Raw genomic sequence first — 18,108 nt, forward strand, 5'->3', positions numbered from 1 at the left:
CTCCTCAAGTCTCGCAGCGTAATTTCTTCTCCACTAGCCAGTATTGGATATCCAAATAATTCATTTAGAAGTATGCTTTATTCATTCGTTTACGATTCCATCTTCACTATAAGCATATTTCTTCCCAACCCCCTGTTATCTGACTGCCCCTCACATTTCTGTCTTTCTCTACCATGCTTTCTGACTCAAGGAGGACTATTCATTCTCTTGGTACCGCATATCCGTGCCGCGCATTACCGTGTCAAAGGGGAAAAAATCTCTGACATCTGTAACGGAGGCTGCCCCAAGACCTGGAGCACAAAACTACAAAAGGTGTTAGGGGAAAAAAACAAAAAGTAGCGGAAAGGCATTTAAGATTGGAGCCAAAAGTGTTCAGACGCTGAACTCGATTACAGTGCCTATCTGGAAACACAGGTTCTGTGGTGTGTGTCTGCATACTTGCATGCACTTCTGTGCAGGCCAAACAGATACAAACAGTCAGTATTTGTTGACATCAGAAAATCAGGGGAAGGCTTCTCCTATCATCCTTTGTCATCGGATTCGTACTGATGCCGTTTCTGTGCTATCATAATGAAAGAAATGAAAGTCATAACAACAAGATATACGACAAAGTTTACTACTTTTATTTCAGTATTGGCAATACAGCATGGTATAGGGGGAATGAGTAGTCAGAGTTTTTAAGTTTTGCTTTAGGATATCTTACACGTTTAATACAATTCAGAAATATACTCGAAGAACAAAAAGATGATTTGATGATGTAATAATGGAAAGCACCAGTTTTGCAGTTCTGTTCCACAAATCCGCTAGTGATTTTTCTCCCCCACCCCCTAATATTTTTCTTGCTGCTAATTAAACATATTTCCAAATTTTGAAGTTAACTATTTTTGGTGTTGCTTGGTTTTCAGGAAGAAGCACTTCCTGGAGATACGTGACCGCTAAAATAGAGAGTGACTACATGGCTAATTTTTTAGCTGAAGTCCATTATATTAAAATTAACAATACGATTTATTATAATAAAATTAGATACTTGAATTTTTACCATTCTTACGATTTGACTAGAAACTTGTTATATGTCATACAATACAGTAAGCAGTTTGATGTCTTTTTTAAAACTATAACTCGAGTGAATGTCTCAGGAGCATTGTTTCTTCAGCTAGGTGTATTGAACAAAATAATCCTTGACTTGTTCGTGTGTTGACATGAATATGCATGAGCACGATAAATGTTGGAAACTTAAACACATTAGTATATGAAAGTAAGAATAATAGATACAGCACGCATCGTTTAATTAAAATCAGGGAAAATCTAACCGATACGAACACTAATTGCCTTATACTGATAACACATTTTTGGTGCTTGAAACGGTTAAGAAATATCGTCTTGCAGAAAACTGAGAATATTCTGGAAGTGGTCGTCAATCCAATTTATCCAAAATATTTTCACAACGGTGCATCTCGCGGTTCCACGAGAATCTCGTTGATGGCCGCATATTCTGGTTGTGATGCTGCAAAGACAACAGCTTTGGCGATGTCGTACGGCTCTAAACACTTGTGTTTCTCACTCATGTCGTATTTTTCGATGGCCTGAAACACGCATAGAAAGGCTAGGGTTCGTAATTCAAGCAGATTACTGGAGCAAATTCACATTTGTTTTCTTCTCTTTTTTCTTCTACTTTATTTGCGTTAGACATTCTTTCTTCCGCTGTTTTTTCTTTCGATTTAAAAAAAATCTCCTTTAATTGGATTGTCTCTCTCAAGTCTGTGTATGACTTCATATTATTAACAATATTTAAACAGCATGAATGGAAGAACAATCAAGAGCAAGCAAGAAAAAAAAGGATTAAAAGAAAGAAAGACCAGAAAGAAAGAAAAAAAAGAAAGAACATTCAGTGACAACAAGCCTTCAGACTGACCTCCTTGTCCGTGGACAGTCCAAATAGAGGTGTTTTGACATCTCCTGGCTGAATGCACGTGATTCGCACGCCCTTATCCGCCAGCTCTGACCTCATGGCCTGCGACAAGCCCTCCACGAAGAACTTGGTCCCCGAGTAGACTGCCAGGCCGGGAAAGCCCTGTGATGAATGTGTATGATGAATGTAGGACGCTTCACGAAAGAATATCATTTATGACTGTGCTTAATACTACACACAATATTCTCTCCCGGTCTCTCTGTTTTGAACTTCCCCCAGTTTCCCACTAGGTCTGACACCTCAGTGGAGTGGGTGGTTATTTGGCTGGATGGCTGGTTGGTTGCGTTCGTCGCCCTGCCAGCAATCAGTGTCAGTTAAACGACAACCAATTATTGTCTCTAGAGAGATTGTACAGACTTGATGTTGTGTAAGCCGGGTACAAGACTAAATGCTAACATCACTAAATGTAACAGGTTGCACCATGCCGAGAATATGTGCATGGTGTTTATAATGCTCTTAACACTTGGGTTGCTTAATGCACTAGCACTTCAGCTGTATAATGCAACAGAAGCTGCATCAGGCAGTAGTACAGGGACAGATATTCAGCATCTTGTGTAAGTTTTCGCGACTCCCATCACACAATAACGATGCTGCGCTCCGGTACTATTTAGGCTATGTGTGTTTAATAATAATAATAAATAACGAGACTTTTACATGTGTGTGTGCGCAAGCACGTGCATACAGGATAGACATAGTATAAGTGCTTCCGAGAGAGTGAGAGAAAGGGAAGTGGGAAAGGAGACTTGTCTTCACCTTACGGCCCGCATCTGATGTGATGTTGATGATGTGTCCATTTTCTCTCTTGACCATCCCATCCAGCACTGCGGCTATGCAGTTTGTGACACCCTGCACACACAAAAAGCACAGGTAACCGCATAAACAAGGGTGCACGCATACCCCAACACATACACGCAGGTACCACAAGACTTTTTCTATCTTAATGTTCTCACAACAATCTTATGACACTCCTTAAAAATATGTGTAAGCTTTTGAGCAGCACATGACTACTGCTAGAAATGGAAAAGAGGAATATATTAAAACCGAAAACATAGCATGTACAGAAGAGCCAAATAGAGCGTGAAGCCCAGTACGATGAGCACGTGCACAAAGTCACGGACAGAAACGCCGACTGAAAATGTTCTAAACACAATAGCAATGACCATACCTTGCAGTTCACGTCGATCATGTGGTCCCATTCGTCTTGATGTATGTTCTTCATACAGGTGTAATACATCACACCTGCACAGTTCACCAGTAGGTCAACCGGCCCAAGAGCCATCTCTGTCTGTTGCACCAGTTCACGCACCTGCACAAGAACCCCACAAACAACCATGACAAACTGCAGTTTAAAACACTGCACATATTTTATTGTTTGATTTCTATATCTGTTTTTAGGTTGCATTGTTAATTTTCCCTCTCTCCCCGTTTCTTAACCACTTCACTTTCAGGATTTAGGTCAGAGACTATCTATGGAAGGCTGCCATGTTTCCAACTCGTGTAAGTTACTGTGTCCCGAGATCGTAGATATGAAAGGAAGAATAGGTCTTTTGTTCCACGACAAAATAAGAAAAATCAAGGTCTCGTCTCAGTAGTTACAATGACCTCACGGATGTTTCTTTATCCCAGAATATTTTACGACTGCTTCATAACCTACCAGGGTTAAGTAACATCTTAGAAATTCTGGAGACTCTCGCCTTGTAACTGCGGAGAAGAGAAGCTTGCTCTTCCCGATCTTTAACCTATGATAAAATTACTCTCCCTTTATAACTACGGCTGCAGATAAACTTGATTTTCTAAATCTTATTCCTCATATTTTTATTGGCCTTGTGCCCCGAATTGAAGATTTTCGAACTCTGGCTGTATTTACCTTCGTGAAAACAAGAAACTTTATGTTGAGTCTCCTGCTTATGATTTTTAACCACAGATACTACCAGCATTACTGTTGCAAAGTTAACCCTTTTGTAGCTAACTTGAACAATGTATACTCGAAAAACCTCCTCTTCACGGCAGACCAACAAGAAAGGAATTATGGCTCCTACCTCCTTTCTGCTGAGGACGTCACTCTTTACAGAGATTGCAACCCCTCCCTCGTCAGATATTCGCTGCTCCAGTTCTCTTAACTTCTCCTCCCGTCTTGCTGCCATGGCAACACGAGCACCTGCAGATGCTAGAGCCAGGGCTATGGCAGCACCGATGCCGCTGGACGCCCCGGTCACTATGGCAACGCGGTCAGAAAGAGGTTTGCTCACTGCAACGCGAACACAAAAGCAGCAATTTGCCATCAAAAAGCAGTTTGACACAAGTTTTAGACTGTTTCCCCATAATGCTCTTGCCACAAGGACGCTCGCTTCTGCCTTAGCTCATTTACATCGCTAGCAACAAGGTCGGTAAAAATGTTAACAGCAGCTGAAACAGCCTGAGAAAGGCGTTCATCTGTGATTATCCTCAACCTGACTTTAAAAACACAAGACCACTTAAGCTGCTCCACCAGATCGCCGTCCACTTCACCGGTACCCCCTTCTCTCCTCTCCTCCAAGAAAGGAAAGAAAATAGTCGCAAAACATTCTAACACAGGAAATACTCTCAACGAATGCATTTACAATTCTCATCTCTTTTTGCTAAAGACCAAAGTTAAAATAACTAAAGACATTTTTAACTTGTGTTAAAAATATGCAAAATAATTTTTTTTATAGAAAAATTCGCCAAAGATTGCCACACATTTGACAAAGCAAAAGACAATATCCGACTACAAACTTTACAGCAAACCAGGGCCTCCCTGACGCCATCCAGACCAGCCGCTAATTCAAACCTTCTTCATAAATATAAACCGTTAAGTCATTCACTTATCCGGCTCCTCTAGTGCAAAAGCCTGATACATGGATCTGAGCATCTCCAGAAGACGCCATTGGAATGACCCTAAGACTTTGCAGAAGCCCCTCCTCGCTGAGCTTGGGCGGAATCATTGCCGACCCCTCGCATGGCACAAGTCCAATAAGGGCGCCTGGTTGTCAACTAAATTTATGAACCTGTGGTGCCGATCTCGCGGTGAATGCGTGCTTGTCGTCTCTCCTTACGCAAACTTCTGACCCATCCACACGGGCGGCCGTTTGGTCGTGTGAGACAGGAAGTCTCATTGTGAACCTCGCTGGTGAAAACAGGAAAAAGTTGTTTTGTTTTTAACGAAATGGAGCGTGATGGAGCTGATTGTCCTCAGGGGGTACCGTCTCCATTACTGCTTCTTTTCGTTCTCTACCCTTTCCACGAACGTTCTAGAAGAAATGTGGGGCTTGTTGTTTACCTGTGCTACGGCGCTGTCTTGGCATGATGTTCCTGGCAGATAATTTTCTGAAGTACGTCTGTAGCATGCGCGCGTCTGTGTACGGGTACTCCAGTTTCAGCTCTGCCAGAATCGCCTTAAAGTTGTCGTTCTTGAAGATACTCAATTCCGATAGGAATTTCTCTTCCCTGAAAACAAAATAACGATGCCACTTTTTTTTTACAAACCTAATGTCTACCAAAAACGCATTGATGTATTGCTTTTGCCTTCCTGTTTGTGTCAGGCTCACTTCCAGCAGGACGCTGTAATAATATACCCAAAACAAAACAATGGCGGTTCTGCGGCCAAATTTAGATAACAAAAATGCACTAAAACTTGGGTTATTGCAACGGATTTTGGTAAACAGTATCTTGTACTGAGCTGAGGCTAGTGATTAAAAATAAAATCATTTTGAAATCATATTAACCTGTAAGCAGATGGCAAAAACATTAGCCTAGCAGGATTTCCTCTCAGATGTGGCGGATGTTTTATGCAACACCCATCCTAGACTTCAAGGAAATCAGAAATAATTTCTCTCTAAACTCACCTGACGTAGGACTCCAGAATTCTGTGAAGCTCCGGTCGAACGCTGCAGTCAGCGACTTTGTCCGGGTCTGACAAGTGAACCAAGATCCTGTGGCACACCACAGACAATGATTGTACAACTCAATGGTTCTGACTGCACATAGCCTGTAAAAGGACTAGCGAACATTTCTAGTTTATTGCAAGTACTACTTACTTCTGAAAAAAATTGCTCTATGGCTACTACTGCAGTTTGCACCTCCATTCCATACTTTTTTCATGAACACCTGATTGATTCACCTAAACTTCAGTGTACCGTCAATATTAACGTGTTAATGGTTTAATTGCTCAAATAAACTTCTGTTTCTATGAGATAATAAGCTTTATATATTGAAGCCATTAAGAAGTTATCACAGATAAAGGTTTTCTCCGCCTTAAACGACGACGATAATATATGTATTCTGGTTGAATAATGTACTCTCTAGACATCTCACGATCTCCATCAGTCCACTATGTATATGTACTTCCTGTGAGGAGAGCGAGAACTCGCTATGCTATAAGTTGAGACTGTAAGATAAAGAAGCAAAACTTTGTTTCACCTTTTCCTCCACTCGTTAAACGGAATCAGCGACAGATGATAGCCGTTTGCGTTCATCCATTTGAAAATCCACCTGCAAAATTCATTATCCCCTAAATGATAGCGGTTTATCAATTACAGTAGCATTATGTAAAGTGAAGAGGTAGGATGGAGGTGGGGAAAAAAGTTTCTCGCAACGTGACTTTTACGTCCCTCATAACGTGATGTTACGTGAGTTGCAGCATATTGTATCAGTTCCATCACGATATTTACCAACAGAACGATTCACATCACTTTCATCACATGTACAGACAATCTTTTACGGTTTCTTTTTTTTTTTTTATTTAAAATTACTGATACTGCTGAGGTCGGAGGTGAGGCTAACCCTAACCCTCACCGCACCTGGCCGGCAGTGGCTTGTCGTTGACGACGTGAAAGGTCTTGCCGAGGGCCGAGTCCGGATGCTGCACCAGGCGCACGATGACGCTGGCCACGAAGTCGACCGGGTCATCTCGACCTCCCAGTCCACGTCCGGTGCGATGCCGTATTTGGCGCTGGCCGACAGCAGAAGTAAAGTGAAGTCCTGTGAGTTCCATGCGGCGTTAACCCGGTCGCCACCCAGGTTGCCTGCGTCACAGACACCGATTCATCATCAATCATCATCCCTCTCATCGTCCTTATCATCATCACCATCATCAATCTGGTATTTTTTGGATATACTGATCTTTACATAGTCATATCCTACTCGTTGAAAATTTAACTTGAACATCACCTTTTTTCTTCAATGTCATCTTCATCATCATTATCATCAGTTATCATCATAACCATCACCGCCATCACTACAACCACTCTGACACCTTAAACGCTTGAAAAGAGTGCAAAAAATACGAACGTCATTTAGTGATGAACAGGAAAGGAAGACGGTTATTTAACAACTTTTGCAATAAAATCTAGCACTGAACAAAACTTTTAAAATAAAGGACATAAAAAAATTAAAAACTGTCCAGAAGATATCCTCCTTCTATGTGCCAGTCGACAATGGACAATGACTCGCACCCATCACACGACAATCTTGGACATAAATGACAACAAAAAAACTACGAAAATAGAGAATCTCGGTGCTCTCAACTGGGAAATCTTGGGCACGCCATGACGATAAAGGATCACCCTGATGATGAAATGTCATTACAAGGGGAAGCAACACGGTGCTCGAGAAGAGCAGATGGGGACAAGTGGGGAGAGGAGCGAGGAGAGGTAAGTGATGTACAAATGCTGCGCATGCGCACCCAGCCTGTAAATGGTGACGGGCAAGCCCGCTGTCCCGCCCGGTGCACCAGCTGCTCGGCCACCCACTTGGACTGCGAGTAGCCGTCGGTCAGGTACGGCCACTGGTCACTGACGTCCGCGTCCTCCGTGCAGCCCTTCATGTTGTGCGGGAACACGCCGTTCGTGCTGCAACAACAGGCAGTCCCCACCCGCCATTAGCCCGGCGCCGTGTAATGATAACAACGATAATAATAATTATGATCTTGAGAGATGATAACAATTCTTGTCTCAGTAAAAGCTTCCAGCGCAGTACCAAGTTCAAGAACGACAACAAAAAAAAAAAAGTAAATTATAATAAAACAGAACATCGCAACAAAACAACGTGTTGGTTTGCGACAAAGATCAGTAATCAAAATACCCATCAACATGTTCTAAAATTTAGCTACCGTGTTTAATTCATTGCCAGAAGACCATCAAATTCAATGTATTAACCTAACAACATGTCTCACACGTTACCTGATGTAGTGAATGGGCTTGATTTTGCCCGTCGAAGAAAATAGGATTATATTTTCCGTTCCAAGAACGTTGGGTCCGTGTAGAGCCTGAAAGAAATGACAAAATAATCACAAATGAGATTAGCTTGAACTCATGAAGACATTTATAATTCGAATCAAACCTTGGGACAGTTCGAGTTCTACTCATTGACGGAATCAAGTTTGTGCGTGAGTGCGAGTGAATGATCTTCCACTCATTACATTTATCACAAGGCCTTAAAGTAACCGTGGCACTGAGGTTCGTGCATTAAACACAATGAGAGATCAAGGCTGACTGACACTGTAGGGATAGGCCAAGTTGACGTTGGCCGCGGCGTGAACGATGAAGTCGGTTTCGGTGGTCAGGTAGTTGTAGTCGTCGTCGCTGAGACCCAGCTTCATCAGCGCCACGTTACCTGCGCAACAAGCAGTGGTGCCAGACATTGCTACGTCATGCTACTTGTTTACCTGTCTGTTTAATCTAAGACATTTCGCTCTCACCCTCACCTAAGTCAACAGTCAAAACACTTTCATCTTCACAATCGAGGGCTTAATTACAGGAAGCCAGCCATTCAAGGGTCTCGCCTCAAATCCCAAGATTTCGATACTGGAAAAAGTGGTGACGTCATCCAAGCCCACTTTATGCAATCTGTCTGGAGTTTTGTGTAGACACTCCAACCACTACATACATCAGATTCCAGAAAAAGGGACAAAAAAAATCCCCAAACGAACTAGTGAAGGCTACCCCTCTACTGAGCTAATGGCTGAACGAAGCCTCACACACAAAATATTTTACTGCACTTTTCTTGTTGTTTTGATATATTCTCAGATGCTAGACAAAATAAACCATATGTGATGTTTCATGAGCGATCGTACATTATGTCTCAGGGTGCATTAGAACCATTTATCTCATCATTTCTTTTGGCTCATTCACCTGCACTTTCATACAATCTAGTCTTGGAACCCTCCAGAACCAAACAACGTCAGGAAGTGGAGTTACCTTTCATTGCAATAACTCTTTTGCGGAAAAGGCTCTCCATGCTAGTTTGTTCCTCGGTGGCACGCTTGCTGTCGTTGGCCAGGATAGAGTACTTCCGCATGGTTTCCTTGATTCTGTCCATGAGATCCTGGTTGGGCAGTTCACGTACCAAGCAGTACACCAGTAGCTGAAGCAGAAGTGAGCAGATCAAGACCCGGGGTCAAGTACATCAAAGCAGATCACTACTTACTATGTAACTGATTGGCTACATGATGGTTTGATAGATAATAGAGATGGCAGTGTGAGATTTCAAATGAAGAGCGTGAGTAACATTCACTAGGTCTCAAATAAACAGTCATGTATGCGGAAAAAAAACCCAAACTAACCACACATACGGATACACAAACAAAAGCTGCTCCATAATATGGTTCTTGCTAAAATTTAAATAACGTCCCAGCAGCACCAACAGCAGCTTGTACCTCTGAGTTCAGCAGCATCTCCTTCAGCAGGAAGGCTCCGAGGAAACCCGTGGCGCCGGTGAGCAGGACTCGGCCCTTGCTGAAGTGATGCCGGTGCAAGAAGGTTCTCCAGAACGCCCTCAACTGAATGTCCAGCCTGCAGGCAGAACACCCATGGTCACCGTTACCTCATGCCTTATACTCAAAATATCGAGAGATTAACAGTATAATGGTTTAGTGCTGTTTCAACTTCTTTACTAGGATGCCTCGATGAAACGATTGAACAAACAATTTATTGAGAGCCTGGCGTCGTTGATTGAGGTGATCTCCCTTTTGCTACAGGGAAGCACACTATACAAGTGAACTCTTATGGCTGTAAAACTCTTTGAGGCCTACTCTTGCTGGAGAAAGGCGCTGTATAAATATGCTTCTTATTATTATAGTTTGGGAATGTTCTAAAAATCAGTAGGGCATAATTCTCTGAATGGTTGAAGATTAAATTAATTTATGGTGTTAGAACGGTCAAATATTAATTTTATCTATGCAAACGTTGTGTCCCCCCTTTTGATATTCTACAGTCGGAACCGTCTAAAATTGATTTGATTTCTCGTCACAGAAGTACTAATATTAATCGATATTCATTCATTGTAACCTCAGGTTGGTGTGTAGTCCTTTGATGTTCTCTTACCGATCTGTAATCGTGTATTAGTTTTCTTTTTAAAGATAACCACCTATTGTCACACTTCGGCGACACCTTAAAATATAAGAAGGTGGAACAGCTCAATTATAAGGATATGATGATTCCAGGAAGCAATGGAAGAACTTTAAAAAAAAACAAACCAAAGAAATCAAGAAAAACTTAAAAAAGAAAGAAAACGTGGTCATTACTCCATCATCGCCTGGTCGTGTTTATCGACCTCCGCTGACAGGTCAAGATCTTGTCCAATGGTGACGATCTGCTGGAGTTGTCGTGCCCATTACTCTGCATGGCTTCAATATACTGACTTAGCAGACTGACCGTTGGATAGGTGAAAAGTTCGCGGACTGGCATGCTGACGCCGAACTTCTCTTTGATGCGTTGCTGGAGTTCAGTGGCCAGAAGTGAATGTCTGGAACAATGCAACACAAGAAATGATGATAGATACTTGAAAGACCTTCAAAAAAGTCACGTTCGGTATGCCAGCAAACAAACACAAAGTTGCCGAAGAAAAGCGATAAACAAGAATCAACAAGTGAAATAAAAGTCGAACCACCAGGATTGAGTGAAGAAGCAAAGAAACCTACGAATGAATGAATAAAAAAAGCTTTGTCTAAGCATATGGCCTAAAACAGCAACCTTAATCTCAAGCATAAATAAATAAAAGAGAGGTGTCGACAAATGCTTTGTTCAGCTTTAAACACACACAATCAGCACGACCGTACCCGCCCATATCGAAAAAGCTCTCGTGGATGTCGATGTCCTGAATCCTCAGCACTTCGCGCCAGATGGCGGCCAGATTCTCCTCCATGGCCGTGCTGGGGCGACCTTCCGCCTGCACGTCGTCCGAGTGGTTGCGGTCAAAGGGCGGCAATGCCTTCTTGTCCAGTTTTCCTGTCGTGGACACTATAGGGATGCTGTACAAATACCGGAAAACGTGGAAAAAATGGAAGAGCCTCATTATTCAGCTCCCAGTCTTGGACACAACGAAGATATTGCAAGGCCACAAACAAGGGCCAGGGTAATGGCATCAAGAGTTCAAATGAAAAAATACATAAAGCATGGTTCTTAGATGTCCATTCAAGACAATGTGTGAATGAAGAAGTGAAGCTAATAAAGAACAAGAAGACTATCTGTTGGGATATAACACTTTTGACTGGAGGCTTCTGATTTATTGTTGGGGTTATCTCGTGCAGAGGAATCAATGAATCCATGCGCGTCCACACACTCTCTCAACCTCTCTCTTACCTACAGGCAAACCACACACGACTGCATTGATAAGCACACACCCACACATCTCGCGCACACCCTCTTCCACGAACACCCCTGACCTCTGGAGGAACACGAAGTAGGCGGGAATCATGTAAAAGGGCAACCGTCTTTTAAGCTCGCCGCGGATTTCCTTTTTGGTTGTCTTTTCTTTCTTTACGATGTAGGCCACCAGGAACTTGTCTTCCCCTTCCTCACCTGACACCAGCACCGTGCAAGCGTGAACCATCGGCAGGGCCAGCAAAGCCGCTTCCACCGCCTGAGAGGAAACGACGGAAAGGTGGTAATCAAAGAGTTTACCTGGAATAGTTGGCGAATCTTGACCACAAATTTAGCTGGAAAACTACTTTCTCCCTTTCCTACCTGATATATGGGTACTTGATTTATTAGAGATAGTAAATGGGACCGGGTGGAAGGAAAAAGTTGTGCTCTGTCTTCTGTGTTCATATTCTGCCTAGACACGGTGAACCAGTTGGATTTAATACTTGTATTTACTACTTGTATGGCCATTCGGAAATAGGACACTAGCTTTTTTTCGAAGTCGCGCTTTTTTATACATCTCTCTTCAATATATTTCTGCTGCTTCTCTCTACACGAACCAAAATGGAATCTCGACAGTAGTCTTTGTCCATCCTTTGTCCCAATGCCATCTCGTTTCAGTGCATCTCTGTTGTATTCTTTTTCTTTTGGTCTTTTGATCTTATTGCTCGTCTCTGCTTTATGTTGTTCAAATCCTTCAATCGAATCTCATATAAAGCCCACACATCACGTGTGCTACAATAGAAGCTCAAACCTCACCTGTACTTCAATGGAGTAGCCTCTTATTTTGACCATCGTGTCGCACCGACCGCAAATCTCGAGCGACCCGTCCGACAGCATGTAGCCCCAGTCTCCTGTCCGGTACAGTCGGTCGCCATAAGATGCTGGCATCCCCTCCAGGAGAGGAATAAAGCGCTGCGCCTGTTGTTCTGGTCTGTTGATGTAGCCCCGGGCGAGAGTTGGACCCCCCACGTAAATCTGGAGACAAGTATATAGATATATGTTGATGTAAGCGCAGGTGGGCTACCCCTCTTACCCCCGACCCAACACACACAGAGGCTACTCTGTATACTGACCCATGTCCAACATGAGACATGTGCAGGCGCTTTCACACTACCTATGGACAGAGATGATAGAGATACAGCTAGCCACATAGATGAAAACAAGGACAAAGAGATTGAGAATGAAATGGTAGATTTAGAGCAAGGTAGACATCACTCACTACCTCGGCAGACTCAGAGCCAGGTGGCTGTCAAATGTCTATGGTCATGTGACAGGCTAGGTGTCCAACGTCGTCTGGCCCTAACCAGGTTAAGTCAACTAAGATGTTCATTTAGTCTTTAACAAACAAACAGGATAGGTTACCTCCCTGACACTCCAACCGGAAGCGGCTTTCCTTCATCACCGATAATAGCAATATGTACACCGGGTAGAACTTTGCCCGCCGGAGAAAACTTGCGCGCCATCATGGACTCCTGTTGACATAAATCAAAGGCGGGGCTCACAGACAACTCCTCGCTGGACTCATCAGAGATAATCAAATTTCTAGTATGACGGCCATGCAGGTCTGTTCACGTGCAAGTGTTTGCTTGAGTGTGCTGCACGTCTGCTTATGTTTATGGTGTGTGTGCTTGTGTGAACGCGCATGTATGTTAATATGCACGGACTTCCATCCATCCGAAAAACATGAACTTTTTACTGGAGTTCATTAGATGACTTGTTGCACAGTCCATTAAAATGCACAAAGTCTTACTCTTTCTGGTACTTTCCGGCTTTGCTTTTGCAATAATTGTCTACCAGTCAGTCAGGACGAACTACCTCACCTTGTTTTTCTGGTAGTAGTCAGTCAGGTCGACGAAGGCAACGTCGTGGCACTCGGAGATGCTATACAGGTTGATGAAGTGTATCCAGGGGAGAGTACTAATGCAGCGTTTCAGCAACGACATGGTCACCACTTCGCCGCAGAACCATATTTGTCTGCCCATGAATTTTCATTAACATGAAGAAATCGTGACGACGTGGAGGATTCGTTTGGTACATTAATATAAGTATTAATATAAAAATGAAGTATCTCAATAAGGTAAAAAATTAAGTATTTCTAAATTACTCCCCTTTTATTTATCTTTGTATCTTTAACACAGGAAGTTGTATGATTAAAGTTTAGTCGTTATCAATGACCAAAATCGCAGTTACTTTGTCATAACGTTGTCATGGTGGCATTTATATCCAGAAGACCTGAGGTTAAGAGTTTCCAACCTCAAAAGAGGACTGTCGATCGTGGGCTCAGACCTCGTCGTGGTAAAATAACCAATTCACCATCAGAAAAACGGGGTAGAAGCCACTTTCTACCATAAACCAATCTAACCAACGAGGATCCAACCCTAAATCCCCTCTAAAAGTAAAGACTCTTGACCTCATCCCCACTCCACCCGTCTAATCACTACCCCACTGATCTAACAGCGAGATGCAGAAACAGTTTTTTTTTTTAAAGGAAGAAATGCCACCATCCGAATACCCTGAAGTCTGACCTCATCGACTTAAAGGCCGTGGCAGGTCAAGGCCTGGGGTGTTGAGGACGGCCTCGAAGAGCGAGGGCGTGAAGAGTATCCGCGTGATGGCGTTCGCCTGCAGGTACTTGCACAACAACGGAGGGTCGTAGATAACGGTGTTGGGCAATGGGTACATTGGGATACCTGGACAAAGTAAACCTTTCTTTTATTTACTGATACCCGACAGATGGGATGGGTGGCTGACTTGATTGATGGAGTTACAAATTAGTTGACTGACTAGCTGATGTGTTAATATTTCTTTTCTTTTTTTTTTTGAGACAGTTATTAGGGAGGGATTTAGTTGACTCTTTCACTGTACAGAGAAGGCAGAATAATCACTACTCTTCTTTAGGACTATGGATGTTATATAAGCTGTTTCCAACGTGTGCGTGCGTGATGAGGTATATTATAGAATCGCAGCATCGTTACAGCGTAATCCTATTAAAACTGAAATGAAGTTCATGTAAAATGTGACCTTTAAGAAGGGGCCTCAGCATCTCCCAAACGAAGAAGATGTTGCAGGCCTCCCTGTCGTCATCTTGGTACGGGAACAAGACGTGCCGCGCGTGATAGGAGAACACGGCCCCGCGGTGCTGGCACTGGATGCCTGCAACCCACAGCAACCCAAACACGACTCAAAGAGAGCACTACATGGCACTTCTACAGTAATCAGTGAGACTGATGAGGGCGCTCGCAAACTGTGCAGGTCTGCAGTCTTCCACCTGTGTGTTTATTCTTTTCGTTCCCCAGCCCCTCACGCACACACGGACATGCACCTACAACACTGACACACAAATACATTCATGCACGCACAATCTAATGAACAGATGATGAAGTATGCTGGAACCTCTCTGCTCGGGTATCCACACATAATACACTAACTCCTTCTTCCGACCCCTTCTTCTAACCGACCCCTGGTATCTTTAGACGGCAGCAGTCGTACCACTTGAGTGACAGAAACAGAAAAGATATGTTGTGACGTCATGTAAGATACAAGAACGATAATATACCTTTGGGTTTGCCCGTGGTTCCGGAAGAGTAGACGACGAATGCCAGGTTGTCGAGGTGCACGGACGGCGGTACAAACCTTGGAGATGTGAGCTTAATCATGGTTTCCTCCCAACCTTTGTGCAGTACAAGGACCTTGATTTTATCTACAGACAGGTACAACCCAGTTTCTCTCTTGATAAAAAGATCTCGTTTTTTCTACCATTTATTCTTACTATAAAAACCTACGAAAGTATCAAGGACTGGGGTGAGGTGGACTATATGATACAGAGAATGAAAGTGAAAAAAATGGGGATACAACTTTCACAAGATCATGTGATTATAAAGAGAAACAAGCAAGATTTGCAAGAAGTAAATGGCAAGAGATCTGAACCAACCCACTGCACTTTTCAGTTTGGATTCAAACTCTGGCGAGGCGACCACCACTACAGGTAGAGCGTCTTCTAGCACCGACTGCAGCATGTGTGACGGGTAAGTAGTGTCCAGGGGTAAGTAAGCAGCACCTTTACGGAAATACAATCAGGTATCATCATCACAGCATACTTTCAAAAACACAGGCAAAAGCATTCATAATAAATATATAATTCAACTTATTATTTGCATTTTTTCTTTATAGCAATAAGGCTTGTGTTGAATCGATTCTGGAAGTAAAAATAAAATACAAGAGCAGAACGCAGAAAATAAGTGGAATTAGAGAAATCTGAGTAAGTAGTAGACAAAAAAAAAAAAAAAAGAAAGAAATCTTAGGTTTCCCCACCAGCTTTAAGGATGGCGATGTACGTGATGACAAAGTCTACAGTCTTGTCCATGCAGATGCCCACACAGCGGTCCGGAGCTGCGCCCTTCTGCTGCAGGGTTGCAGCCAGGCGGTCACTCCAGATGTCCAGCTCCCCGAACGTCACTGTTCGGTCCTCAAAGATGCTGACCACCGCCACCTTGTCCGGGGTGGACATGGCTTGTCGCTGGAACATCTCGTGCAGCAAACCTTCGTTCTCGTACTCCATGCTGGCCGGAACGTCCTCTACAACGACCCCCGTGTGTGAACAAGAGATTCATCAGGTAGGAACGATCAGCGGAAAATAATGATAGTGTACACAAACTACACGTCAAGGAAATTATAATGTCGAAACTCTAAGCTAAAGATGATTACAAGGTAGGAACTCTATAGGTAAAAGAGGATTTTAATGTAGGAACTATATGCAAAAGATGTTTTAGATTATAATATAAAAAAATATACGTAAAAGATGATTATAATGTAGGAATTATCCGCAAACGATGATTATTATAATAAAGTAATCCCGTTAAAAAAATAATGCAAAGTAGCTATTAGTAAAAAATAATTAGGATGTAGTAAGCTACAGAAGAGATAATTATAGCGCAACATTACATAGCCAAACATATAATTATAATGCAGCGAAGCTACAAAACAGAACAGGTAATTAAAATGTACTAATGTTACATAACAGAAACGTATAAAAGGTCAAATATTATTATAATTTTGAAATCTTAATAAAAGATAACGATACTGAAGCACACAGCGCGTTAAAAAATTTGTGAATAATTATAAGGTAACAACGTGATGTAAAAAGTAACAAAAATAACTGAACTGTAGTAACCCTAAGTAAATGTCAGTGAACATTTTTCTTGTGGTTCTAATTTGTTGGAGATCACCAGACAGCGGGTCTGGGATAATCGTAGAATATGCAATATATCCTTTACAGCAGTACATTAGGATTGGACCAGAAGGAAGTTTTATTCTATGTAGATGGTTCACTTGTTCGGTTTGACTTACAAGAGGGATGTAAAAGTTCGTTCATCCAAATAAATCAAATATGTTGTTTTAGAAAACGAGTTAGACTATGCGTGATCTCTCAAAATTCATCATACATGATAGAAAAAATTAAACACAGAAAAAATGTTAAGGCAACAAGAATAAATAAACATAATCATAAATAATAAACACAATCACGACAAACACCAGACACGGATGCGAGCATCTAGCTAAGCAAATACTTGTTCTCTAGAGTTGAATGTAAAGAGTTGCAATAGCCAAGGACGGAATGTACCCGTCATCAAAGGCACAACTAAGAAAAGGCAGAACTTAACTCCGTTTTCAAGCTAAGGTCGAAGCTAAAGTATGCTGTCCATTCTCAGACGAAGTTTAACTATTTGGCCATGCAATGAGGCTGATTGAGACGGCCCAAAAGTGTCGTCGTGAGCCTCTTGCTGGACATTCCTCTTTAACCTACTTTGCTGTAGATGCCCGTCAACCGACCACGTGATTTCATACCGTTCTCCTCGCTGTGCGCCTCCACTGCCGTCCCGTTCTCTCGCCACACGAACCGTCTCCGATGGCTGCCATGGCGCTGGGGCATTATCAACCTCTCCTTCCTCTTGTGCATCGTGGTTTGTGACACGGGGTGACTCCTTTAAACTGCTTCTCGTGCTAGGAGAAGATAAGTCCTCTAGACGTTCTCGTTCCAAGAACAGACGGCAAGGCAAAAAATTTAAATATTTCGCCACTCAGTCTTGCGTATTGTTAGATTTGTCTAACACCAAAGTATTTCAGAGCCTCTTCCTTTCTCGTTGCCTTTCACCACCGCTAAAGATTTTGCCAGTCCTTGAAGACTTCGTCTTGGAGGCACAACGGTAATAAAACTTATCACGTTCGATCGTTTTTAAATCAATTTATTTCACGAAAATTCACACATTCCTGTTATAGCCCTGTATAACTTTTGACAGTTGAGCAGGCCACTGTACCGTCCCATTGTATCACACCATATAATTCCAAGGTTTGACAGCTTTTATTTTGTGGTGCACAGTCTGTCATCCACAGAAAGTTTCTTACTTCCCCAAATTGCCAGGAAATAAATTCGCAGGTATAAGCTCAAGGAGAACGATTCCGGGCTTTGTAATGTCGATGCTG

At 42.6% G+C, this 18,108-nt stretch overlaps 1 protein-coding gene across 1 annotated transcript; it reads right to left on the minus strand.

The window, feature by feature from the left end:
- Positions 1–602: 602 nt before the first annotated feature.
- On the minus strand, positions 603–18,019 carry LOC112559318 (linear gramicidin synthase subunit D-like). Its single transcript, XM_025230452.1, is given in 30 exon segments — positions 603–1,583; positions 1,913–2,071; positions 2,723–2,815; positions 3,135–3,275; positions 4,009–4,217; positions 5,268–5,434; positions 5,833–5,919; positions 6,407–6,478; positions 6,787–6,892; positions 6,895–7,011; positions 7,671–7,700; positions 7,703–7,836; positions 8,167–8,252; positions 8,484–8,599; positions 9,184–9,349; positions 9,642–9,777; positions 10,509–10,561; positions 10,564–10,729; positions 11,043–11,234; positions 11,649–11,845; positions 12,385–12,603; positions 12,975–13,100; positions 13,449–13,602; positions 14,154–14,175; positions 14,178–14,318; positions 14,650–14,781; positions 15,185–15,328; positions 15,560–15,685; positions 15,940–16,203; positions 17,473–18,019. Coding segments are annotated over 30 exon segments (4,011 nt in total). The 5' UTR covers positions 17,585–18,019; the 3' UTR covers positions 603–1,439.
- Between the last annotated feature and the right edge of the window lie 89 nt (positions 18,020–18,108).

The sequence above is a fragment of the Pomacea canaliculata genome, linkage group LG3 (genome assembly GCF_003073045.1).
Source record: "Pomacea canaliculata isolate SZHN2017 linkage group LG3, ASM307304v1, whole genome shotgun sequence".
Taxonomy (NCBI): Eukaryota; Metazoa; Mollusca; class Gastropoda; order Architaenioglossa; family Ampullariidae; genus Pomacea; species Pomacea canaliculata.